The 27,852-nt window shown below is 40.8% G+C and overlaps 1 protein-coding gene across 1 annotated transcript in view; it reads right to left on the minus strand.

Annotated features, from left to right (window-relative positions):
• Positions 1-12,594: 12,594 nt before the first annotated feature.
• The window catches only part of TMEM237 (transmembrane protein 237), a gene marked incomplete at its 5' end in the record, with an annotated part of 58,502 nt that continues 43,244 nt past the window's right edge, over positions 12,595-27,852 (minus strand). The window contains 2 exons of the mRNA XM_082260482.1: positions 12,595-12,758; positions 26,439-26,560. Coding sequence (XP_082116608.1) covers positions 12,691-12,758; positions 26,439-26,560 — 190 coding nt within the window. The 3' untranslated portion in view covers positions 12,595-12,690. The remainder of the gene's footprint in view (positions 12,759-26,438; positions 26,561-27,852) is intronic.

Consider the following 27,852-nt stretch of genomic DNA (forward strand, 5'->3'; position numbering starts at 1 on the left):
TTTTGACTGGGGTGGGTGGCAGATATGATCTGCCAGCCTTATGTTCTCTTAGTTTCCCCCTTACAGGGCTGCAGCACACAGCTGGTGGTGCTCGCCAGTCATCATGGCAGATGACTGTGGCTTCTAATAAGTTTGTACCTAGGTGTCACGAGTAGTGTCAAGTCCGCCCCTCGCCCTTTTCATTTCCCATCCAAGCTCAAATACGTGTCCACCCCATCCCAGTCCCTAAACATTTACCTGACACCCCTCTTGATCCAGTGCTGGCCCCTCTTTCCCTCTCGCTATGGGGGCACTTGGAAAAGAAGAAGAGCAGAAAGCGCCGGCGGGGGGGGGGGGGGGGGGAGAAGAGAAGGTAAGGGTCTACTCTGTGCAATAACGTTGCACAGAGCAGGGAAGTATATACCATTTTTTAAATTTTATAATAAAAAAAATTATTTCATTATCACTTTAAGGGAAATCTCCCAAATGAGAAACCAACGTGCTCTGTCCAAAACTAAAACAATGTTTTGGCTTATGATATACTTTAACCGTTTGGAGTTCATTGGTGTCTGGATCTGCTTTAGTAGATATGGCTTTGTCCAGTGACTGGGGAGGGGTCTTCTGTGATATAAGTCAGGTTGACAACATTCAAAATTATACTGGTTTACTGTAGAGCTTTCTCATTACAGACTGGATATTTATAAAATGTATTTTTGCAAAAAGCTTGAATCTTATAAAATGTGAAAATATTTTCTTACCTTTCTTATATCCAAAGTAAACTTTTATTCCATATAATTGTGTAAAAGTTTTGCTCAAGTATCTTCTGTGCCCTCTCTGATTTAGCTCAACTTTGTTGACTGCCATTCCACTGGCCAAAAGCATGGCAGTTGGAGAGCTTTAGTTTGATTTTTGTTTTCAAACTTGAAATGATTTTATTATGTTAAAACCTATATGTTTTTTTTTTACTAGTTAGGTTTACACATACCTAAAGACAAAGCATTTATATTAAAGAGGGCTTATTTTTGATTTGTGTACCACATAGTAATCAACTAGAATTCATCTTATGGTTTGCAGAGAAAATTTGGATTCCTTACTATGGGTTTTTAATTTTTTAATAATACTTACCTAGGTGGAGATGCTGCACCTGTCCCCCCACCGGCTCTAACACTGAGAACCAAGCGATCAAACACTGCTGATCACTTGGTTCTCAAAGCTCCCTGAGCAGAGAGCTGGTGACTGTCAGTCACCAGCTCTCTGCTCTGCCAACGCGCTGTGGGGACTGTGGCTGGGGAGGGGGCAGGAGCAGCCGACTCAGGCTTTCAGCGCCTAGCTTAAAAGCAGCTGAGCCGGGTGCTGGTCCAGGCATGTGGGCGGATCCCGACCATATGGTTGCGATCTTTCCCGAACCTGGATCAGCTCTGCTTCAGCCCGCTGTCTGCTGAAAACGGGTCACAGGAATGCAAAACTATCTGCACTCCTGTGATCTAAAGGAGAAGTACAGCCAAATGAGCTTTGGCTGTACTTCTCCTTTTAAAATAAGCTTTAATGAGAAAAATTATTCATAGGCTGCTTTTGAAAATTCTGTTCGCCTTCCTAGCTTTATTCTTAGTAGTCTGTGTGCACACAGCTAGCAAATATGACAGCCATGCAGCTAGCATTTGTAGAAGGAGAGATCAGCAGTGCCTACTTGCAGATTTCTTACAGGACAGATGTTCTTTAAAATAACCTTTTATTAAAGAGGGCCAAAGGACTGTATACACTTTTTTTGGGCGCCTTAAAATTTAAACAAAACTTTATTAAATTTCAATAAGGAGACAAAATAGATCAAAAAGAAAATAAATCAAAGATCCACATTTCTTCTGTATAGAAGTTCTAGGAGTTTCACTCAAAGTTGTGAACCCTCACCTTGTAAAACAACCCATTCAGTTTAAAATAGAACAGAGGGTTGTAGTCAATGGAGAACATTCAGAACAAGGTCATGTTACCAGTGGGGTACCTCAGGGATCTGTACTGGGACCAATTTTGTTTAATATCTTCATAAGTGATATTGCAAAAGGCCTCGATGGTAAGGTTTGTCTTTTTGCTGATGACACAAAGATATGTAACAGGGTTGATGTTCCTGGAGGGAAACTCCAAATGGAAAAGGATTTAGGAAAACTAGAAGAATGGTCAGAACTCTGGCAACTGAAATTTAATGTGGATAAGTGCAAGATAATGCACCTGGGGCGTAAAAACCCAAGGGCAGAATATAGAATATTTGACACAGTCCTGACCTCAGTATCTGAGGAAAGGGATTTAGGAGTAATTATTTCAGAAGACTTAAAGGTGGGAAGACAATGTAATAGAGCAGCACGAAATGCCAGCAGAATGCTTGGATGTATAGGGAGAGGTATAAGCAGTAGAAAGAGAGAAGTGCTTATGCCGCTGTACAGAACACTGGTGAGACCTCACTTGGAGTATTGTGCGCAGTACTGGAGGCCATATCTCCAGAAGGATATAGATACTCTAGAGAGAGTTCAGAGAAGAGCTACTAAACTAGTACATGGATTGCAGGAAAAAACTTACCAGGAAAGGATAAAGGACCTTAACATGTATAGCTTGGAAGAAAGAAGAGACAGAGGGGATATGATAGAAACATTTAAATACATAAAGGGAATCAACTCGGTAAAGGAGGAGAGCATATTTAAAAGAAGAAAAACTACCACAAGAGGACACAGTTTTAAATTAGAGGGGCAAAGGTTTAAAAGTAATATGAGGAAGTATTACTTTACTGAGAGAGTAGTGGATGCATGGAATAACCTTCCTGCAGAAGTGGTAGCTGCAAATACAGTGAAGGAGTTTATGCATGCATGGGATAGGCATAAGGCTATCCTTCATACAAGATAGGGCCAGGGACTATTCATAGGATTCAGATATATTGGGCAGACTAGATGGGCCAAATGGTTCTTATCTGCCGACACATTCTATGTTTCTATGTTTCTATAAATGAAAGGCAAACATTTTTGTATAAATAAAAAAAAAAAGGTATTTATAATTTTTTTATAAGTGATCACATTCCCTCTGTTCTCAGCTGCATAAGAAATGGGGGGAGGGGGAAGCGGCAGGAGCATACTGAGCTTCCCAGTGAATGGCTGTGTCAGGACAAGTCTGATCATTGGATGAGAGTACACTGAGTTCTCAGCATAGCTAGAGAACTGACCATGATGTACTCTCCTGCTTAGTGTGGTCAGTTTTTAATAGGAAAGCAAGAGGACTGGCAGGAACATCAGGGATTTTACATAAAGGAAGCAATACAAAGAGAACAGGATACTTTCTTATACAAGTACATGGTACAGCAGGCACATATCAGGAATATGAAGTGTTGGGGTAACAAACGCTTTAAAACAAAACTCTTAATTTTTTACATTCATCATTCTAAAATATGAGCATCAAACATATTTTTTTTTTTTGTAAAGTCTCTTCCTGTTGTTTTCAGTCTTTTTTTGTCTTGTGCACACTCCCCAAAATCCACTGATGTACTTCACTGCTACTTATTTAGAGCGAGCAGTGCCGCCATTTCTGGTCACATGCTCCGCTCTGTGCATGCTACTATTCCCATAGAACTGAATGTGTGCAGGTATATGTGTAGTCCATCTTGGGGACAAGCAGGAAAGGTAGGCTATGTTCACATACACAAGGGGGTATGGAGAACAAGTATAGCCACTCTAGAATAGGAAGTCGGAGAACAGCAGAAGAATTGCATTGTATTTAAGAGCTGAAACAAAGGAAAGAGGAGATAGAAGGTACATTCTACTTGTATTTTTAAACATCTTGCATTTATTTTATGTTATAAAAAATATGACAGTGTCACTTTAAGCCACATGGGAAATATGTAGTCTGTGTCATGGTTCTCATGGAAACTAGTTTTGCTTTTTTGAAGTGTATTATTCGCTAAAATGTTTTATTCATTTGTGACGCAGTGTATTTCTTCTGTCTCTGAAGCTGTATCAAGTAAGGCTAATAGGACAGAGGAAGTATTAATTCAACAGGACAAAGTGAATGTGAAGTCCAAATCCAAAGTAAAACGTTTGATTTTGTGAATATGAACCACTAATCTTTTGTGCCTTAATGTGCATGTAAGCTTTTTAAAAATACCAAAGTGTCATGTAAATGCTTTTGAAATATTTTCATGCAATGCGATTTTGTTGTAATTCTTGTTTATATTTTATTGTGTTGTATCATTATAAAAAGTACAGTGTTTATTTCCACGCATGTGAGTTTGTTTTATTAAGCCCCATTCTCACTGTGATTTCTCCTGTATCTGCCATCGCACTGAAATGTACGACAAAGGAAATTACGTTATTTATGGTGTCCTCTCACACCAAAGCAACATGATGTAGCATAGTGCGTCTTTGGGCCTATAGACATCAATAAGCGCAAATGAAAAATGCATGTACATACAGTATATTTTTAGCGTATTTTTTGGCAGGGTTTTGTGTTTCACACTTAGTCTCCTTCTACTGCAATAAAAAATAAAGAGAAACATGAAAACGCTTAAAAAAACCCCACAAACGTGCTACAGAAACACACTGAAAAACGCATGATTCTGCCGCAGCACTAGTGTGAACTGAGGCTAAATGCGAAAATATGCCCATTGCCTGTTAAATAAAACTTGCCATGGAAGGAATTATAGTGAGAGAAAAAAGTATTTGATCCCCTGCTGATTTTGTACGTTTGCCCACTGACAAATAATTGATCAGTCTATCATTTACACTATATATATATATATATATATATATATATATATATATATATATATATATATATATATATATACGTGTGTGTGTGTGTGTGTGTATATATATATATATATATATATATATATATATATATATATATATAATGGTAGGTTTATTTTAACAGTGAGAGACATAATACCACAAAAAAAGCCAGAAAAACACATTTCAAAAAGTGGATAAATTGATTTGCATTTTAATGAGTGAAAGAAGTATTTGACCCACTCGAAAAACATGACTTAGTACTTGGTGGCAAAACCCTTGTTGGCAATCAGTGGTAAGACGTTTCTTGTAATTGGCCACTGGGTTTGCACACATCTCAGGAGGGACTTTGTCCCACTCCTCTTTGCAGATCCTCTCTAAGTCATTAAGATTTTGAGGCTGATGTTTAGTAACTCGAACATTCAGCTCCTTCCACATATTTTCTATGGGATTAAGGTCTGGAGACCACTCCAGGACCTTTAATGTGTTTCTACTTGAGCCACTCCTTTGTTGTCTTGGCTGAGTGTTTTGGGTCATTGTCATGCTGGAATACCCATCCACGGCCCATTTTCAATGCCCTGGCTGAGGGAAGGAGGTTCTCACCAATGGTACATGGTCCCGTTCATTGTCCCTTTTGATGCAATGAAGTTGTCCTGTCCCCTTTGCAGAGAAAACCCCCCCAAAGCATAATGTTTCCACCTCCATGTTTGACGGTGGGGATGGTGTTCTTGGGGTCATAGGCAGCATTCCTCCGCCCCCAAACAGAGCGAGTTGAGTTGATGCTAAAGCGCTAAATTTTGGTCTAATCTCACCACAACACTTTCACCCAATTCTCCTCTGAATCATTCAGATGTTCATAACCAAACTTCAGACGGGACTGTACATGTGCTTTATTGAGCAGGGGGACCTTGCGGTTGCTGCAGGATTTCAGTTCTTATTGGCACAACGTGTTACCAATTCTTTTCTTGTTGACTATGGTCCCAGCTGCCTTAAGATCATTGACAAGATTCTCCCATGTAGTTCTGGGCTGATTCCTTACTATTCTCATGATCATTGAAACTCCACGAGGTGAGAGTTTGCCGGGAGATTGACAATTATTTTGTGTTTCTTCCATTTGCGAATAATCGCACCAACTGTTGTCACCCTCTCACCAAAGTGCTTGCCGATTGGTTTTGTAGCCCATTCCATCCTTGTGTAGGTCTACATACAATCTTGTCCCTGACATCTTTGGACAGCTCTTTGGGCTTGGCCATGGTGTAGAAATTGGAATCCAATTGATTGCTTCTGTGGACAGGTGTCTTTTTATACAGGTAACAAGCTGAGATTAGGAACAAGAGTGCTCTTAATTTCAGCTCATTACCTGTATAGAAGACACCTGGGAGCCAGAAACTTTGCTGATAGGGGATCAAATATTTATTTCACTCATTAAAGTGTAAATCAATTTAGAACTTTTTTTAAATGCATTTTTCAGGATATTTTTGTTTTTTATTCTGTCTCTCACTGTTAAAATAAAACTTACCGTTAAAATTATAGGCTGGTTATTTCTATGTCAGTGGGCAAACATACAAAATCAGCAGAGGATCAAATACTTTTTTCCCCTCACTATATTTCTGAATTTTTCTGAAAGCGCTTGCTGCCTAGCAGTCGTGCCATCCTTTAATTGTTTAAGTTACTCTGCCAGAACAAGTATGCAAATAAGGACTTCTTCTGTGTGACTTTCCAGATATTTTTACTTATTTCAATACTTATTGTAAATGCTTTAGGAAGCGTTGAAGCCATAGGATCATCACAGCAATCGGGCAATCAGCGTTTTTATGTATGCCAATATCACAGTGCAGAAGTATCTTCTTGAGAAATTTGGAATCCTTATTGTTCCCAGGTTCTCGCAGGGAGGATTGTGACATTACCTTTTACTTTTTTTCTCCATTGCTGCTGAACGCAAAACAAAAGCCATTTTTTCAGAATTGAATAGTTGGGGTCAGGATGACATGCTCAACAGGTCCATTTGTCATTTAGCAAGACATTAGAACGGGGATGTTGCATGACTTATGCCTAGTGAAGTGATTGACCTCGGGTGATACACAGAGATGAAACAAATCCTCTTACATGAGTTGTATGTGTTTATCTGCAGCAATCTCTTGTCTACTTCAGTTTAAAGGGCAGAATTTACAAATCTTTTCTGAGCTTCTAGAAGCAGGTGGTTGGGATCTGATGTTGCACATTGCACAGCACAGATAGGAGTGCTGAGTGTAATCTGATACCTGAGTAGAAAGAATGGACCTGCCCCCTTCCCCGCTACACAATCTTGCACAGCTGAGGCTGTCAATCTCTGTGCGCTGGCCACAGATATTTAGACAGGAAGTTTACCACTGTTCATGTAACCCCTGTATACAACAATAGTGTGCTAACAGACCTCTCTGAACACAATGCCCTGAACAGTGATTAAAATGTGTTACAGTAGCAGAGAGTTGAGATGTAATCAGTAAAAGGCCGCTGTGTAAGGACAATGTTTGTACCAGCCAATGCATTTACATGCTCACGTACAAACATATTAAAGCAGAGCTTGACCCACAAGGGGAAGTTCCGCTTAAAATCCTCCCTACCTAATTCCTACCTAATTTGGCATATATTTTTTTTTTTTTTGGGGGGGGGGGGTGGAGCAGGTACCTATTTCTGACAGTTCTCCTCTCCCCCTTCCTCCCCAAAGGTCCCAGAAGACTGCAGGACCATTTACAAAGCACGGCACATGCAGTGGGCAGCCAGCTATGAAGCAGCACAGCCAGCTGCCCACAGTTAAAGCAGTAGTAAAGTCTTGTGAAAAAAAAAAAAATTTCTGAAAGGCAATATCATAATGTGGTAGCAAGCACTGCATGATACAAACCCTCCAGCAGCGCTCTGTCACCGCTGCAGGCTCTTTCATCTTCACCCAGTCTTCCTTCTGGATCTGCGGGCTGCTGCGGATTGAATAGCTGGGCTGCAATGATGTCACTCCCATGCATGCCTGTGGGAGACTCCGTCACTGCACACAGCTCTGAAGAAACAGCACAGGTATGCCGTTTCTTTATATAGCAGCCAGTGACGTCAGCAGCGCATGCTATTCGCCTGATTTTCTTACCTGTAGGTAAGCAACCCTAATGAAAATTTACTACCACTTTAAGATGCCATGGCCAGAAACCTAAAGGCTAGTGAAGAACCAACCCAGGTGTGAGGACGGCACTAGATCCATGGACGGGTAAGTCCTGGTAATGAAAGGCAGCAGCTACAGGATTTGTAGCTGCTGACTTTGAACTTTTTGTTACGGTGTGGAGAACCACTTTGACTGTAGACTGATGGATAAAGGTGAAGAGTAGTCTTTGTTATACCTTGATATCTTTCATAGTCTATTATACTGTGGTTGTACCGTGAACACCCCCTTTCACTTCCTGAAACAAAATGGAAGAATTATTCTGTAGATCTCCGTGCCAATCAGGCAAAGAATAAAATGTTAGACTGGTCAAACAGGACATATTGAAGAATGCATTTTGATTCTCTCATGCCTTAAACATGGGCATTGTCCAGGAGGGTGCCCCAGCACTTCCCTAACCGACATCTAGTATATAAATGGGCTCCAAAGTCACACTGGGTCCATGTTCAGCTGCACAACTTACACAAATAATTTGCCCACCCCTGGTAGCAGAACAGCAATATGATTTACACTCCCGTTGGCTAGGAAAAGAAAAATTAGGCTACCATAGCCACAGGACAACCAATACTTGACTGAAGATTGCAAAAACTTTCCCAGGTCTGACAATTTTTTGATTTTTACTACAACATGCAGGTTGTAGGGTCAGTTTTTGGCCTACACAGTATGCATCTATAGATCAATTCTACCTTTTCTAAGTGGGTCAGACAAATGATGTGATGGGGTTGCAGAATATTGTCCTAGCCCATATTTGGCTCTTTGGCTTTTCTTTTATGACAAATATGGATGGTTCCATTTCGGACATCCTACTGAAAATGCTAGTTGTTCCACTGGCTTCAATACTTTGCTTTACTGCCCCAGAAAAAGTGATTGGACTAGGAATGTCAAAATTCTTGATTTAGATGCTTGTTCTGTGACTCAATATAGAAAGGTCAGTATGACCATCAGGCAACTAGCGTTTGTACAATGAGGTGTCAGCAACAGCAGCTTTTCCACGCTGGTTGTAAATTAAAGATGCAATGTCCATTCTATCTGGTAAGCGGAGAGGTAACCAAGAAGTGATAATGCTGAATCAAGAGGTAGAATGATTCCCATGTGGCAGGATATGGGAGTCCAAAGACTGGCTGACCAGAATTACAAATCCTTTAAGTGCAGCTATAGGCAAAACTTTTTTTTTTTTTTATATTTTGGATACAGTATGGAAGGGTCATAACCCCTGTCAATTATTATTTTTTTTGTCACGTGTGTCCTATAGGGGAGATTTTCCTTTACTTTCTGTTCTATAGCCAAAACAGGAAGTGAGGAAATCCCTGGATGTCGCCAAGGTCAGCAGAACTAGTATCCCCATTGGAAGATTTTCCCTCTACTGTATTACTGTTCTGATGTCAACCCAAAATTTGGGATTTTCTTTTACTTTCTCTTTTGATAACAGTAAACAGGGCAAATAGAGTAACAGGAGCACAGAAAGCAATCAAAACAGGCGTTTGTATTCCCTCCCCACTATGTCCAAAATGAAAAAGAAAATTGCATTTAGTTACACTTTTTCAGCAGGTAAGACTGCAAACAAATATATTTTTCAGCTGAGAGCTATTTATCGGTTTTCAAAGAGCCTAATATGCAAAATACTCTAAATAAACTGAATGATACCAACATGGAGACAGAACAATTACACTACCCCTTTAGGCTTCATTCACGCCTGAGTGTATTGTTTTCAGGCGTTTTTTTTTGCAGGTGTTTGGAGGCAGGCATTGACATCTAACAAGAACGCTTGTAATCTGCCAAAAAAAAAAAAGAAGCTCATGTACTTTTATGAGCTTCAGGCGACAAAACGCTCATATGTGAACAGGAGCCATTGAAATGAATATGATTTTGCTTGCTGGGCATTTTGAGACTTCAGAGATGAGCGTATTATGAGCTGAAAAACACTCAGATGTGAACAGGGCCTAAGTCGAGGACTACTGGTCATATATAAGTGGTCTCCAAACTGCTGTCCTTTGCTTTTTTTTTTTTATCTGGCCCTTAGGGCACTATTCCACCAGCTGACACCAAAGATGGGGCACTATTCCATCAACTGACACAAATGACAGTGCACCATTCCCCCAAATGACACAATTACCCACTTCTGGACTGAAAGATTTCCCCCCTTAATGACCAGGCCATTTTTTGCGATTTGGCACTGTTACCTTAACGGACTATCGTGTGACGCTGTATTCAACCATTTTTTCCCACAAATAGCTCTTTCTTTTGGTGGTATTTGATCACCTGTGCGCTTTTTATTTTTTGTGCTATCAAACGACAATTCTGAAAAAAAAAAAAAAAACATTTCTCTTACGTCCTCTGACAGTGGCAGCCCGTTCAGTAAGCCTTCACTAGTGGGTAATGGCACCCTCTGCAGGAGTAAGCTAGGCAGTAAAACTCCTGTTCTCAGAGGACTAAAAGAGTTTTACGGTAAGTTCTTACAAAAACTCTATTTTTCCACTTTCTGCCATAAAAAAATTCCCCCCCAAAAAAAAAATTGAAATCTAATTTTTTCAACAATGCCAATTTGTATTCTGCTACATATGTTTGGTAAAAAAAAATCCCAATAAGCTGTTTTTTATTGGTTTGCGCAAAGGTTATCGCGTCTACAAACTAGGGGAAAGATTTGTCATTTTTATTTTTTACTAGTAATGGTAGCGATCAGCGATTTTTAGCGGGACTGCAACATTGCGGCGGACAGATCGGACCCCTGACTGACATTTTTGACACTTTTGGGGGGACCAGTGACATTACTACAATAATCAGTGCTAAAAATATTCACTGTTACTGTAATAATGACACTGGCAGGGAAGGGCTTAACCCAGGGGCGATCAAGGGGTTAAGTGTGAGCCTAGTGGAGTGTTTTCTAACTGTGGGTGGGGGGGGTGGGCCTGTGAAATCAATAGAGAGACCTGTGTTCCTAAATAGGAGGAACACAGGAGCTCTGTATTGATTCCTGTGAGAACAACGTTCTCTATCTTCACGGGGAGCGATCGCGGGTCCGCCCCCGGACCGCCGTACAGGTGTGCCGTTTCACGGGAACCTGCAGCCGTATCACTGCGGGAGCCAGGTGGCAAGTGGTTAATGGGGCACTATTCCTCCCATTAAAACCAATGATGGGGTACTTTCTTTTACCCTCTGGCCACAGTCTGGCTCACCTGAAGCCCGAAGGACCGTAAACTGGCCCTTTGCTTAGAAAGTTGAGAGGAAAAATCACCATTTAGAAAAAAACAAACTGCATTGGTTGTATGTAGAGTATCAGTCAGTTATTTATGTAAATCCAAATCTAAATTCATAAGTTTAAGTTGTTTACCATTATGCTTTACTGTTAATTTAAAGTAACAGTTGTAGTCTGCATTTTACCTTTTTATCCTCTCAAATATTTAACACTAAAGTAAGCAATGTACTCTGTGTACACCGTGTGACTTTCAGGCTGCTATATGTGTCTGAATTATTGATCAGTCAACACATGCTCACAAACAGAAATCAACATCTAGGTTTTTTTTTAGTTTACTGTTAGTAACAGCATGCAGTTCAGACCATGGTATACAAGTTTTCTCTCAATTTTACACATGCATAAGCAACCTTACATAATTTGTTTGTGTTAGCTCCTTGCAAGTGAAACATTAAAGTATACTGTGCAGTATTATATATATATATATATATATATACACACACAATGTTCCACTGCAATATGAATTGGGTAGCTGAGGCTCTGGCACCTGACATTTTAATGACATGGGGTGAGGTCTTGACTTTATCTTGAAGTGTTTCCTACCTGGGCCTAGGATCCGATGTGCTTCACAGGGACAGGATACTTGCAGGCAGCACAAGGAGTCTGTACTTTAAAACTTTACTCCCTGGAGAGGAAAAATGCTCCCTTGCAGTGGGGCAGCCAAAAAGCAGTTGCAGCCTTTTCTCCCCTACCTTCTGTTGGTTGCAGGTCCTCTGAAGTTACCAAGTACACACCAGAGCCTATAGCCCTGAATTTACATGTGGATGCTGAGGGACAGTCCACTGCTGAAGCGTAGGGACATGAGGAGAGCGAGAGCTGCCAAGGGAGTGAAGGATCAGGTAAGAAAAAGTGCTTTTTGCAGCCCCTAGACCTAAACCGGAATTTAGCCCTTGCAGTGTGGGGGGCAGCCTCAACACAAGGGAGCATTATTCCATTTCCTGGAGGTGGTTTATAAATTCATACTAGTATATCTCAAGCTAAAACTCTTTTCTTTGTGAGTCAAGTCCGAAAATTGAGATTTCTTTAGTCCTGGAGACACAACAGGAAGTGAGAGGAGATATCTTCAAAGTGAGAGAGTGCCCCTTTCAAAGGTTTTTCCCCATCTCTGGTTCCAGTGACAATTGTAGAACTGTACTGGGTATACAAATGACAGCTGTCAACACTGTACGAAGTAGAAGTAAGGACAAACACCCCAGTAAAAACCTTCCAGTGGTTCAAACCCTTCAATGCTTCATCCAAAGCTAAAAAAAAAACAAGTTGGGGCTTTTGATATACTTAGATGCAAGCAATTGCTCATCTAACGATTGTAATGATACCATAAAAATAATGTAAATACTTTATTGCATATTAATTCATTGATGAAAACAATTTCATATTACCAATTCAATGCAAAATTTTAAAAATAAATTATTCTTTTAAGTGTATAAAAATACCAAAAAAATGTATAAAATCTGTATAAAATAGTTGTACAAATGCGTATATCAAATATGAAAGGCAACTGTGTAGTGTAGAAATATTGTTCATGCTTGAATTTTTATTCCTTTTTCAATGTCTGGGTAATCTTCCTCTTCTGGTACAAACATTGATTCTAAGGGAAAAAAAATGAAAATATTATACAAACCATGTTATTCCACATAGGAAAGTACTATTTACTGCCCTTGTTTTTATGTATGAAGGTTTTGGGGTTACATGAGCTAGATAAGCCTCAACCTTGCAACTTCTGTATCTCACAGTAGAAAATCTAAGAAAAGAACTGGGGATGCCTGAAATTTAAAGGCAGATATATCTGTTACAATGTGGTGCAATAATGTGTTGCTCTAAAGCAGATCTTCACCCTTAAATCAAAATGTCCTCCTCTCCACTACATCAATATTGCTTTCTTTTTCTTCTTTTTTTTTTTTTTACTGAAAAAGGTTTGTTCCCACCTCTTGTACACGTCACTCACGTAGGTGAGTGATGCTCCCTGTGCCTCCTGGGATATGTATGTCACATATCTCAGGAGGCCTGGTCTTTCATTCACAAAGGAAGAAGGGGTTGAGCCTAATAGGTGCATCATCGGGGGCTTGCCAGCTGAACCTGGAAGAGCCAGCAGCCTTCTGATGATGTCACACAACTTGGCTACAGAGAAGAGGATTTCGGCAGGACAATGCTGGATCCGCTTGGTAGGTGAGTATCTAAGGAGAACACGTAACAAGAGGTAAGCAGGGGTTAAAAAAAAAAAAGGGGGGGGGGTGAAGATCTGCTTTAAAGGCAGCCGATATATTTGAACTGGCTGCCAATGCACCACAACTCTACCTGCACTAACTTTTCCGCTTCAGTGCATCACAACACATGGTAGTTTCACAGTGCATTATGGTGTGCTCTAATTCAGCTATGTTTGGATTATACTCAAAAATACTGGCACCATACCACGGTACATGTATTACCACAACACACAGATCCTAATGAGCCCTTATTCTCTACAGTTGTGCAGATTTCTAGGAAGAGCAGTGAGCTAATCAAACCAGAAGTTTAATCGTGGCCTCTGTCTGCAGTCTAAGAACTGACACTTCCTGTAAAGAAACTACAGATCCTACAATCCCTGGCTCTCTAAATCTTGTGTTCTGCAGGTAAAGGCTATTAAAAGAGCTTACCATACTGGATAAGATGTGTTTTCATCACATTAGCACTCACACATTTGTAATGCAACACAGAGAAAAGACTAGGCATGCAGTGGATGCTATGTGACCTGGCACAAGAAGGTGATTGTCCCTCCAGTGAATAGGGACAAAAGTGAATGAATACATGGACACAGGAGGAATCGATCAGCTATGACACTATAAACTGCAGCCACAACATTGTCAGAGAACCTGATTTCTTTTTATGAGGAGGTAAGTAAAACATTAGACAAAGGAATGGCTGTGGAAGTTGTATGCTTGGATTTTGCAAAAGCGTTTGACACAGTTCCCCACACATAGCTAATGTGTAAGGTAAAGTCTACAGGCTTGGAAAAAAATGGTTTGTAAATGGATAGCAAACTGGCTAAAAGACCGAATTCAGAGAGTAGTGGTTAATGATTCTTACTCTAAATGGTACAGGGTTGTTGGTGGGGTACCCCAAGGTTCAGTGTTGGGGCCCTTACTTTTTGAAATCTTTATAAATGATATAGAGTCTGACATTAAAAGTATTATTTCAGTTTTTACAGATGACACCAAGCTATGCGGTGGGATAATGTCTTTACGGGATGTCTTTAACCTACAAGTCGACCTCAATGCACTATTTAATTGGGCAACTATGTGGCAGATGAGATTTAATGTTGATAAATGTAAAGTTTTGCACTTGGGGGCTAAGAATATGCACCCATTATACAAACTGGGGGGGGGGAGGGTACAACTGGGGGAATTAATGGTGGAGAAGGATCTGGGTGTTCTGGTAGATCATAAGCTTAATAATAGCATGCAATGCCAAGCTGCGGTTTCGTAAGCGAGCAAAATTCTCTCTTCTATTAAGAGAGGCATAGATTACAGAGAGAGAGATATCATTTTGCTCCTGTACAAATCATTAGTAAGACCTCATCTGGACTATGCAGTTCAGTTTTGGGCACTAGTTCTTAAAAGGATATCGGGGAACAGGAGAAAGTGTAGAGAAGGGCAACCAAACTGATAAGAGGCATGGAGGACCTCAGCTATGAGAAAAGATTAGAGGAACTGAATGTATTCTCTCTTGAGAAGAGGAGATTAAGGGGGATATTTATTATTTTATTATTATTATTAACATGTATAAATACATAAGGGGTCCATATAGTGAACTTGGCGTTGAGCTGTTCACTTTAAGGTCATCACAGAGGAAAAGGGGGCACTCTTTATGTCTGTAGGAAAAGAGATTAAATCTCCAAATACTGAAAGGTTTCTTTACAGTAAGAGCTGTGAAAATGTGGAATAGACTCCCTCAAGAGGTGGTTCTGTCCAGCTCAGTAGATTGCTTTAAAATGGCCTAGATTCTCTCCTAACTGTACATGATCTAACTGGATACTAACATTTATAGGAGTAAGGCCTCATGCACCCCTGGGCGTTATAAAACCGGCAGTAACTTTGTAGTGAGTTTGTCAGCGTTTTTTAGCTTTTTTGCATTGGCGTTTTTCAGCGTTTTTTGGTGTTTTTAGCTAAAAATCACCTCTGCTATTTTAGTAATGCAGACTTTCCCACAATGCAATGCTTGCCAGAATGTTCACACCCAGGCGATAAGATAGGTGCAGGGGGGAAAAAAGGACCCTACAACATTTTGGTGCAAATGTGGACCCTTTTTTCCCCGCATCAAAATCGCATTGCATGGGTGTGAACACTCATGCGATGCGATTCTGTAAAGCTCACTGCATTTTGCAATCTGTTTCGGGGTGTCGTTCATGCAACATTAAGCCCCGGTTCACATCGGGCAGATTTAAAACGTCAAATCGCATGCCAAATCAGAGCCTATTGCTGGCAACATCACAGTCCGAATTGGTGCAACCCTGACTTTGCGGCACTACACTGATTCCCAAAAGTAGTTTCTGCACTACTTTTGGCGACTTCAGGGCGATTTCAATAGACATCTGTGCATGAACCCATACAAACTACTGTCAAATCGCCCCCGAAGTCGCACTGACATGCGAGTTTAAAATCGTGCACGTTCAGCTGAATGATTTCAAATCCGCCCTGTGAACTGGTGCCGTTGCCGGCAAAAGGCTCCGATTTGACATGCGATTCGACATGACAAATTGCATGCAAAATCGGCACAATGTCAGCAGGGCTTCATGTTCCATGAACGATACCCCCGAAACAGATTGCAAAATGCAGTGCGCTTGCCAGAATCGCATCGCATGGATGTTCACACCTATGCAATGCGATTAGGTGTGGAGAAAAAAAAAAAGGGTCCTATAACATTTTGGTGCAAATGTGATGCAATTTGAGCCATACAAAATATATGGCTCAAATTGCATCGCACAGACATCACATGTGATGTGCACAGGAATGCAGTGCGTTTTTGGTGCAAATTGGATTCGGTGTTCAGCATGCACCAGTGTGAACCCAGGCTATGTTCCATGAACAACACCTCGAAACAGAACCCCAAAAAAAGGAAAAAAAATGCCAGTTAGCAGCGTTTTTTGGCGTTTATTGGCTTTTATTGACGTTAGAGATTTTTTACAGCTGAAAAATGCCACTCAAAACCCACTAGTTTTCAGATTTTATTTTTACAGCCAGAAACTTACCCTGCCAAAAACTGCTGATAACAGCCTATGTGTGCATGGACACATAGGGTAACATGCTGGGGAGTTTATTGGCTGTAGAAAAAAACGTCTGACGCCAAAAACAGCAGCTGTGAAAATGTCCCATGTGCATGAGGCCTAAATATTGTAACTATATCTAGTTAAAAACAATAACATTTAAAAGCGTACAATAACTTTAAGGCCTCTTGCACACTGCAGCTTAAAAATGCTCAGTACAGCATTTTTTTTTTCTGTGCTAAAATACAGCCCATTCATTCTTATGTGCCTATGCACACAGCCGCGTAATTGAGCGCTGCTTATTCTTCAGTAAGAACAAAATAGAAAAATCTGCATTTTTGGTCAGTAATTTACGCCTGATGTGCGCAAATACGCGCAAATGACCCTAAAATGTCAATTGAATATCCAGAACGCTAGAATAAATTTATGCACAATTGTGCACATTTACGCAAATTCGCGTAAGCGCGAAAATGCGCGCATTACAATTACGCCAAAAGAGACGTATGGCCAAAGCTTTTTCGGCTATTTTTCTCTGTTAAGTCACAGGAGTGCACTTATTTCTGCATTTCCGTGACCCAGATTCAGCTGAGAGTTTGTTTTGTTGATATCCCGCACTTCTTTAACAAATTTTGTGACTTTGGAATAGAATTAGCTACACCAGCGATAATCTTGAAAGAATTGGCTAGACCAGTGATAATCTAGGTGTGTCAAATAAAAAGGACTGCATACCTATACAATGGTATTTGGAGGCTGAGTTCACACTATTGTGAATTGGATGTGAGTTTCACCGCATCCAATTCGCATGTCAGGAGCCTGTGACCGGCTCTCAATGGACCCAGTTCACACAGCTCCGCACGGAGGTGTGAACCCAGCCTGAGTGTTTTTTTTTTTTTTTTTTAATGTATTTAAATTGCTTTGCGGAGTCTATTTCGGTTGATCAATGTAGAAAATAAAAATAAAAATTATGTATAGGCAAAACATTTTTTTTTAGTTTTGGATAGAGTAAGGAAGGATTAAAAATTCTATCAGGATATTTTTTGTTATCTGTGTCCCATATTTCATTTCCTGCCCTGCAAATATAGCAGGGAGTGAGAAGAAACTTCTACATACAGTATGTCACCACTGGATGATTTAACCTTAGCTCTTGCTCTGGTGACAAATCTAAAATTTTGGATTGCCGCTCATTTTCTGTCTTGGTAGCCATTGCCACCTGCTACAATTAAGAGGGTAAATCTCACCACTATTGACACAGACAGAAAGAAAAATGCTTTTCCTATACATACACTTTAAATCCACTGTGATTCAACATTCTTTTACAATAAGGCATTAATAATTTTAAGGTAGTGAGTGCTTTTCATAGGAACTGTATATGTTATATCAAATTTGCCATTATACCCTCATTAGTGGAAGAACTAAGTACGTGAAACACACACCTCACCCTGTTCCTTTATGTAATACAACTGTTTAAGTAAAGGTGCACTTTAAATTGCAATCAAAGCAAAACAAAAGCTAACACTGCACCAATACATAACTAAGCAATTGCCACTAGGACCCCTGTGCTGCTTGGCCCAACATTAGATGCATGGCTTGCTGTAGCTACAGTTACGTTAAGTACTTGATTCCATCTACTCTACTACAAACCTGCAGTACACCCTAATAATCTTCTGAAAATACACTATATTACCAAAAGTATTGGGACACCTGCCTTTAATGGCATCCCAGTCTTAAGCCTCGTACACACGCGTCGAAAATTGGCAGGGAATTTTCGTCCAACGACCGATCTGCCGATTTTCGGCTTGTTAGTATGATACTTCCTACAACCGACTCCGACTTTTTGGCCGAAAAAAATCTGGTGTGCAGACTATAATATTTTTGTCAAAACACGGCCGATTTTCGTGCAGTCAGTACAGATTTCGACAGGGAAAAATCTGATGAGCAAGACTGGGCATGCTCAGAGAAGAAAGAACACAAAGAAAGCAAACCAACACATGACATCACTTCTGAAGTAGATTTTTGTTGGGCGAGAAAATTCGTGTGCAGTCTAGGCACATTCCAACCAACAAAACACAACTCTGGACAAAAGACGGACGATCGGTCGGCCGATAATCGTTGCGTGTACGGGGCTTTAGTCTGTAGGGTTCAATATTGAGTTGGTCACCCTTTGCAGCTATAACAGCGTCAACTCTTCTGTGAAGGCTGTCCACAAGGTTTAGGAGTGTGTCTATAGGAATGTCAGACCATTCTTCCAGAAGCGCATTTGTGAGGTCAGGCACTGATGTGGAGGAGAAGGCCTGGCTTGCAGTCTGTGCTCTAATTCATCCCAAAGGTGTTCTATTGGGTTGAGGCCAGTCAAGTTTCCCCAGCCCAAACTCGCTAAGCCATGTCTTTATGGCCGTTGCTTTGTGCACTGGTCCAAATCATTTGGTGAAGGGGGGGTTATGGTGTGGGATTGTTTTTCAGAGGTTGGAGTTGGCCCCTTAGTTCCAGTGAAGGGAACTCTTAAGGCATCATCATACCTAGACATTTTGGACAATTTCATGCTCCCAACTTTGTAGGAACAGTTTGGAGTTAGCCCTTCCTGTTCCAACATGACTGTGCACAAAGCAAGGTCCATAAAGACATGGATGAGCCAGTTTTGGGTGGAGGAGCTTGACTGGCCTGCACAGAGTCCTGACCTCAACCTGATAGAACACCGGGGCATGAACTTTTATGGCAGTATCAGGCAGTCCTTCTGGAGGAAGACATTCTAAAATTATATAGAAGCTGGCTGGTCAGGTTTACAATTCACACTCTTATTTAGAACCTTGTGAAGTGCCACCCAAATCACCCCTTCCTCCATCAACTGAACAAATTAAAACGGGTGCAAGGGACACATTTGTATGTGGAGGGCTACAATTTCCAATTCAGAATTTCAAGTGTAAACTGTTATTTTACCACTTGACCCCCAGGCCAATTCTGACACTTCTTACATACATGTAAATATCTGCATTTGGTAACTAAATAATAACTTAGAACCCCCAAACATATATTTTTTAAAAAGCAGGGACCCTTGAGATTAAAATAGTAGTTGTTGCAATTTTTATGTTGCACGATATTTGCACTGCCATTTTTAGAATGCAACATTATAGGAAAATAAACACTTTAATGGATTTTAGTTAAAAAAAACAAAAAAAAAAAACAATAAAATACCCATTTTTTTTTGGTAAAATACAAAAAGGTGTGTTTGTGCAAAAAATGTTATGCCGAATAAATGGATAACTAACAGGTCACACTTTAAGAGCCCGTTCACACTATGTCGGATCCGACTTCAGGGCGACCTGTGAAGTCGCGTACAGCGCGACTTCGGTGCGACTTGCACGGACTTCATAAAATGAATGTCTATGCAAGTCGCTCCAGGTCACCCCGAAGTAGTACAGGAACTTTTTTCTAAGTTGGAGCGACTTGTGTCGCTCCTTTTAGAACCGTTCCTGTACTACACTATGGGACGCGACGGAACCGCGACTTGTCAGGCTGACAAGTCGCGGTCCAAGTCGGATCGGTGTGAATGGGCTGTAAAACTTTGCAAGCCCGTGGAATGGCAACAAACTATGGTACTTAAAATTTGCATAAGGGATGCTTTAAAAGCCTTTACAGGTTACCAGTTTAGAGTTACACAGGTGGTCTGGTGCTAGAATTATTTCTCTTACTCTGACGTTCATGGTGATACCAAACATGTGTGGTGCGATCACAGTTTAGTTATGCATGCGGGATCTAAGTATGTGTTTGCATTTGCACGGGTCAGGGAGCTTTAAAATAATTTGGCTTTCGGTCGCCTGTTTAGAAGGAGTTTATCCTTCATTTATGTTACTCTTTTATCAGTACCTTAACGGTTTACTGATCCATGGTTTATCTTACTTGTTAAACTTTGATCTTTATAGTTTTGCCTTTTTGAGTTTTCTTTATTTATTAACGTATATCCACAGACGTTTCAATGCCTACAGTTATCCAGAATGCCTTTTACTAGCGTGTGCGTGGGTAGACCTCTCCCAGACACAGGTTATCCCTGAGTTACACAACCTAGACCTACATCCCCCAGGTCCGCCCTCACTTACTTCACGGCCCCTCCGAATTTTGAACTCTACGGACGTGCTCTTAGACACCTCGATCACCCTAAAATTACACCATGGTAACTTTTACTTTCTCACCTCAAAATGACCATCAGAATAATCTCACATAACGTGCAGGGATTCAACTCCCCTAATAAACGCAGGAAAGCTTTTCACCAGTTCAAGCGTTTGGATGCCAAAATCCTATTGCTCCAAGAGACGCATTTTGCTGAACACAATCACCCCAAATACTTCCATAAGACTTATAACCAGGCCTTTTATACCACACACTCCTCTAAAAGTAGAGGTGTAGTAATATTCGTTCACAATTCTTTCCCACTAGATGTCCAAGAAGTATATAGGGACACTGAAAGTCGCTTTATAATAATTAAGGGACGCATTTTGGGAAAGGAATTAACAATAGCCAATATATATGCCCCTAATGGAGCCACAGTTAAATTTTTCACTGATTTTTTTAACATATTGGAAAAATATCACTCTTCCCACATTATCCTAGGCGGTGACTTTAATATGGTCTCTCATCCCACCATGGATAGGAGCAACCCAAACTCGGCTTCCAAAACTTTCCCCAGATCCTTAGAGCGTAGACTCAATAATTTACAGTTGGTAGATACATGGAGATGTCTTAATATGGGCTCCAAAGAGTTTACGTTCTACTCTAACCCGCACAATTCTTCAGCTAGGATCGACTACATTTTTTGCTCACAAGTGGTCTTAGCCAATTCGATCTCGGCTAGCATTGTTCCATGTGTGTGGTCGGACCACCATATGGTACTTTATGACACTTCAGGGATAGGTCTCTCTCCTACTCCCTTCTCATGGAGACTTAATGACTCCCTGTTAACTAACCCGATAGACTCTCAGGAGCTCTCCGATTCCATATCTGAATTTTTTAGATTAAACCCCACTGAGGACACTACAATCCCAAACACATGGGTCACTCATAAGGCCTATATAAGGGGTAAACTAATCTCATTAGCGGTTAAAAAAAAACGTACATGTACCGCTAAGATTCAAGATCTCACTAGGGAATTACAATTATTATATAGAAACCATAATAATTTACATGATCAATCCACCAGACTTTTAATCGACCAAAAGAGAGCAGAATTAAATAACATTCTTTCAGATTATGCAGAAAAATCCATCAGGCACTCGAGATCCAAATTCCTACTATATGGAAACACCGCTTCCACAATGCTGGCAAGAAAATTGAACCAAACGATAAAACCCCCTCACATATATAAATTAAATACACCATCAGGAATGACCACCTCTCATCCAAAGGAGGTCTTGAGCATTTTTAAAAAATTTTACTCTACACTACTTTCCCCCCCCCCCAGACGCCACGCCAATACACTCACAAACCTGGTTTGATGAAATCCTGAAATCCCTATCCCATCACTCTCTCCCTCGGATATAGAGCGGTTGAATGCCCCTATCACAGAAACAGAAGTAACCCATATGATTAAAACCCTCCGTAATTCATCTGCACCGGGCCCAGATGGCTTCAGTGCATCATACTATAAAAAGTTTACTTCTATTCTATCCCCTAAACTTACAATACTCTTCAATCACATACTTAAGGGAAACGACTTCCCAGAAGAAATGTCCCTGGCAAACATGACTCTTCTCCCCAAACCGAACAAAGATCTCTCTTGCCCCCAAAACTTTAGGCCAATTTCGATTATTAATAACGACCTTAAATTATTCAGTAAAATCCTCGCCTCTAGATTATCCCAAATTATCCCAAAACTCATCTCCTCATCGCAGTCAGGATTTATCCCCAACCGTCAAATTACGGATAACATCCGACTTGCATGCAACGTTATACAAGACGCAAATTTATCTAAAAAACAATTGTTACTATTAGGTCTGGACATACACAAGGCTTTTGACAGCGTCACTTGGAGCTATCTTGGAAAATTACTACCCAGATTCGGCTTCTCTAACAAATTTTTAAATGGCTTTTCCGCTCTATATAAAAATCCTAAAACGAGAATTAAGATCTCGGGCTGTAACTCATCTTTTTTCCCTTTTGGGTAGGGGCACAAGACAGGGATGTCCATTATCACCACTTCTGTTTGCCCTTGCCATAGAACCACTCTCGATTGCGATTAAAAGACACGCTGGAATTTCGGGATATAGAAAAAACGCAGAGACATTCAAACTAAACTTATATGCTGATGACGCTCTCATGTACATACCAGACCCTTTCATCTCATTACCCAATCTATTGAATACTTTAGAAAACTTTGCAGGGGTTTCAGGTCTCAGTATTAATTTATCTAAATCGGTAGCCTTACCAATTAACTTCTCAGAGTCTGACACCCTACATCTGAAGACCCTTTTCCCCTTTGTCTGGGCCTCTGAGAAGATTTCATATCTTGGAATTCAACTTAATAAAAACTACAACTCTATTTTTAAATCGAACTATCCCCCGTTGCTTGACAAGATACGAGGAATGCTCCAAATGTGGTCCTCTTATCAACTATCTTTTCTAGGTAAGATCACAGCGATCAAAATGACCATTCTTCCGAAATTTATATACCTGTTCCGTGCGCTTCCCATTTACCTTACCAAAGCATACATCACCAAATTACAATCTATAATCAATAAATTCGTTTGGGGCAACAAAAAACCCAGATATGCAGCAAGCATACTATATCATCACCAACGTACTGGAGGTCTGGGCCTTCCTAATATATGGTTTTACTATATCAGCAGTAGACTGGCCCAATTAGCTCGTTGGCATGATCGTTCCTCAGATCTGCCTTGGATCAACTTCGAGAAAAACTCAATCGCCCCATATCACTTAGCAGGGCTACTATGGGACCACACAGTCCCTATACGCAAAATTTCCTCCCGTAATAAAATAATTTCTGATGCTCTCAGGATGTGGAGACTTGTCACCAAAAAATGGCCCTCCGCATCTCTTCCCCCTCTCGGTGCCTCCTTCTTAGGAGACCCCAGATTTCCTGAAGCATTTATTACCCCCGAGAGATTCGCGTGGTGGTCCGAAAATAATTTGACTTCATTACTAGACCTATATGATGGTGGGACTTTCCTCTCTTTTGAAGTATTACTACACACCAAAAAGATCCCACAATCAGAAAAGCCCAACTATGACCTTATTAAAAACTTCTTTAAATCACATTACCCTGAGCCTTCAGGATCTCCTCTCAGCACATATGAACGTATCTGTCTTAAAGATCTCTCAAGTACGGGACATATATCTACAATATATTCCTTACTTAACAACTGGGATCCGGATACAAAACTTAAGGCCCGTACACACGTACCGATCGTCGGCATACAAACGTCGGTGGACGAAGGATCTGCCGATTGTACGCGTGTTAGTATGGTGCCTCCGACAGATGTCTGCGCACAATCCGCGGACAAAAGTCTTTCGTGCAAACATGAAAATATTTGTATGCCGACACCAGAACGGACGATTGTTCGCCTGTCAGTACACAATTCGGCCGACAGACCGCAGATTTGCAAGACTGGGCATGCTCAGAAAATAGAAAACACAGGGAAAGTTAACCATTACATGACATCACTTCTGCAGTCGGCGGACAAAATTCTTGTGCTGTCCTTGTGCTGTCTTTGCACTTTTCAGCAGACACCGACATCCCGGGGAGAAAAGAGGAACATTTGTAAGCCGACCATCGGTACGTGTGTACGGGGCTTTAGTTACATGGTTAAATGGGAGTCAGAACTACAAACTGCTATATCGATAGCAGACTGGCGAGACATGTGGATAAATATGTGTAAGACAACCAAATCCCTAGGTGTGAGGGAAACGGCTGTTAAAATATTCACAAGATGGTATTATACCCCCCAAAAATTGAATAAATTCTACCCTGAGATCTCCCCAAATTGTTTCAGAGGGTGTGATGAAGTGGGCTCTATATTGCATATTTTCTGGGAATGCCCCAAAGTTAAAGATGTCTGGCAGGAAGTATTCAATCTAATAGAGAGAGTTACAAGATGTAAATTCCCACTCTTGCACCTGCAATGTCTACTTTTCAAAAATATTCCAGAAATCACCACAGATCTCACACGCCTAACACACACCATCTGCATTGCTATGTTATGGGTTATCTCCAAACACTGGAAAGAAGCTTTTATACCCTTTGATCAGATCATCAGTAGAATAGAAGATATAAGACTAATGGAACAATACCATCATACCATCACAGACACTAAGACCAAATTTGACCAAAAATGGACTCCTTGGTACACATACAAATGTACCTTAACCTCATGAATATTGCATAAACTTAACCAACCAACGTATGTTGTCTCTACAATTACATAATATCTTGGTTTTCCATCACACCATATTCATGGTTTTAAGCTAGTTGGGCGCCTCTTACTGAGGCGAAAGAGGTAACCTTCTTATTGATTATATCTCACGTATTCTGTTAACTTGCTCACTCAAACTCTTAGATATTTCATTATTCATACAATGTTATATTTCTATCAAGGACGGATATACATCCTCTATTTTGTTTAATTTTTGTTTTTTTTATCGCTTGTATGCTTTTTCACATACTTATTACTTGAAATGCTTTATTGATGAAACACCTTTATGTAAATTTTACATTTACTATTCTATTTGTACTTGAATATATTTTTCAATAAAAGTTTATAATCAAAAATAAAATAATTTTTTTTTTATTATTTATTTTATTTAAAACTTTTTTAGCAATTTTATTGCTATCACAAGAAATGAAAAACATCTCTTGAGATAGCATTGTCTGTGACAGGTCTTCTTTATGGAGAGATCCTAGATCAGATGCTGTACAAACTGGTAACTGCTTGTAAACAACAAACTGAAACCGGAAGTGACAAAATCCTCATTGTTTCCAGTTTCTTACATCACAGAGGGAAGGCGAGTATGGATGTGCCTTCCTCCCTTCCCAGGGCTTCGCCGATGTGAACGGCAGTCATCCCAGGCTCCCTGATCCCTCAAGAAAGCCTGGTAAAGGGGTAGGTGAAGGCGGGAGGTGGCCACCTTTTGCACCCTGTAGAAGTGATTGGGCAGCTATAGAGCCGCTCAGATCACTTCTACAGAAAAGCTCTTCACCAGCTGAAAATAGTACTGGGATTGATGGTTGCAGCTATTATCCCGGTACACCCACTTCAACCCAAGAACATACGAGTACATCCTAAGGGGTTGAAATGGTTAATAAAAGACATGCAAAAGATATGCATACAATGGGTATAGCCCCTTATAGCTGCCCTTCCACATCATTATTTTTGCTGCGTGCCACTTTCCAGAATTCCTTGTGCAGCCACCTGAAGGATTCTGAAAAGTGGTGTTCAGCTCAGAAATAATAAACCCCATTCATTAGTGTTAATAGCAGCAATAATAACCCTCAGGATAGAGGTCAGAGGTAGCAATAATAATTCTCAGTACAGCTGTCAGTGGCAGCAATAATAATCCCCCTCCCTTCACCTTTTATTGATGGTAATGACAGTGGCAGCAATATTAAACCCCCAGGTGTCAGAGGTAAAAAATCTCCTCTTCACGATCAGTGGCAATAATTTAAACCCCCCCCCCCTTTTATTGGTGCCTAGTATAACCTTACCTGACCCCGTGCTTCTGCAATTACAATATGCCTGTCTGGTAGCAGATCTCTATACTCGACAAGTAGTGCTGACATCATTTTGGAAACTATGTGCTGGAGCAAAAGAAGGCTGCAGCGCTAAGCAACCAGCTGCCACTCTGCATAGGCTATAGTTGGGACCCTGCAGGTTGCAAGTTGGACAGCCCTGGATTTGAATTTTTTAGAAATTTAACAAAATTCGAACTGCAGGCTCTTACTGGAGTTCTGTAAAATGCAAATTTTCTAAAAAGCTTATTTCCAATAAACTTAGAATTTACGGTCCAGGAAGGACTAATACACATTACCTTCACTGTGATCCAGGTCTGGACGGCAGGACAGAAACAACCAGGCAAGTCCAACTAGCAAAGTTACAACCAGATTGATCACAACCCATGGCTGAAGAATCTGTATTTCTGTAGCCTCTTGCCTAAGATCAAAACATAAATCAAATGCTATGGTAAAAGTACAAATAAAAATGTCAAGTACAAAAAAAGAAAAAAAAACTATCACATTGCAACTTTTGGGAATGTAGTCTCAGCCAAAACAACTTCATGCAATCCCACATAACTGAAATTCATCACTTTACAGGGTATTAAGGAAAAAAACAAACATAAAACATAGGCTAATAAATAATTGTTTCAATGCATACCCTGATTTAGACCCATTGACCTCATTACTGTGTCTCTGTGCTTCTCCTTGCAGTGCAGGCAGACTATGGGTGGTGGGAGGTGCTAGCAGGGTGCAGTATATAGCTTCTTGAAAACAACACAGTACCCTGTCTTGGTACTCTCTAGAGTTCTCAGCACTGATGCAAGCAGTGGGTTGGCTCTTGGAATGGGGTATGCAAATATCAAAATGCATTAAAGCGGAGTTCCGGCCACAAAAACATTTTTTCAATAAACATAAACCCGGGACAGTCAGGGCTAGTACATTCCACAATGGCCAGCCTCTGATCTGTCCCGGTTCGCACTTACCTGCAAGAAGAAATACTCACTTTTAAAATTTCTTCTCCAGCGTTGCCATCTCTGTTGTGGGCAGCTGAAGCCAGCCCGATCCTCTTCTGCGTCCTCTTCCGTGTCTTCTTCTCCCAGAATGCGCCTTCACCGGCACCTCTCGTCATTTCCGGTGCGGCGGCGCATTCCTCCACAGCTTCTGGGCATGCCCAGAAGCTGTTTAGCAAGGAATGCGGCGTCGCATCGGAAGTGATGAGCGGGGCCGGTGCCGGCGCATTGATTCCTGGGAGCGATGACGTTCAGCTCCCAGGAATCATTGCAAACCGGAAGTGACGGCGCGGGCCGAAGCCGCCGAGGGGGGAAGTGGAAGACAGGTGAGTATTTCTTTCTACAATTACAAGGTAAATAAAAAAAAAATAAAAATATCCTAATTATCCAATTCTGTTTTAGGTGGGGAAAAGCAAGCGGATGGCCACAAAATCGATTATGTTGATTTTGTGGCCGGAACTCTGCTTTAAAGTAGTTGTGAACCCACTTAGTAATTATCATGCAATCCCCTGCCTTTCATAATACTAAGTGCCCTATATATGTGCCTTAATAAAAAATATGTTGTTCTATACATTATTTTATAGCGCCGCTCGGCGCTTACATGACCAGCCATCTCTCTCCTCTCCCAAACTGACAGCTACAGTAGGAGGGGCTGAAAATCCTCCACTGACGTCAGTCGGGAGGAGGAGAGGAGAAGAGAGCCAGCCAGTCATGTGAG

This window comes from Pelophylax lessonae (genome assembly GCF_965119305.1).
Source record: "Pelophylax lessonae genome assembly, chromosome: 6".
Classification (NCBI taxonomy): Eukaryota; Metazoa; Chordata; class Amphibia; order Anura; family Ranidae; genus Pelophylax; species Pelophylax lessonae.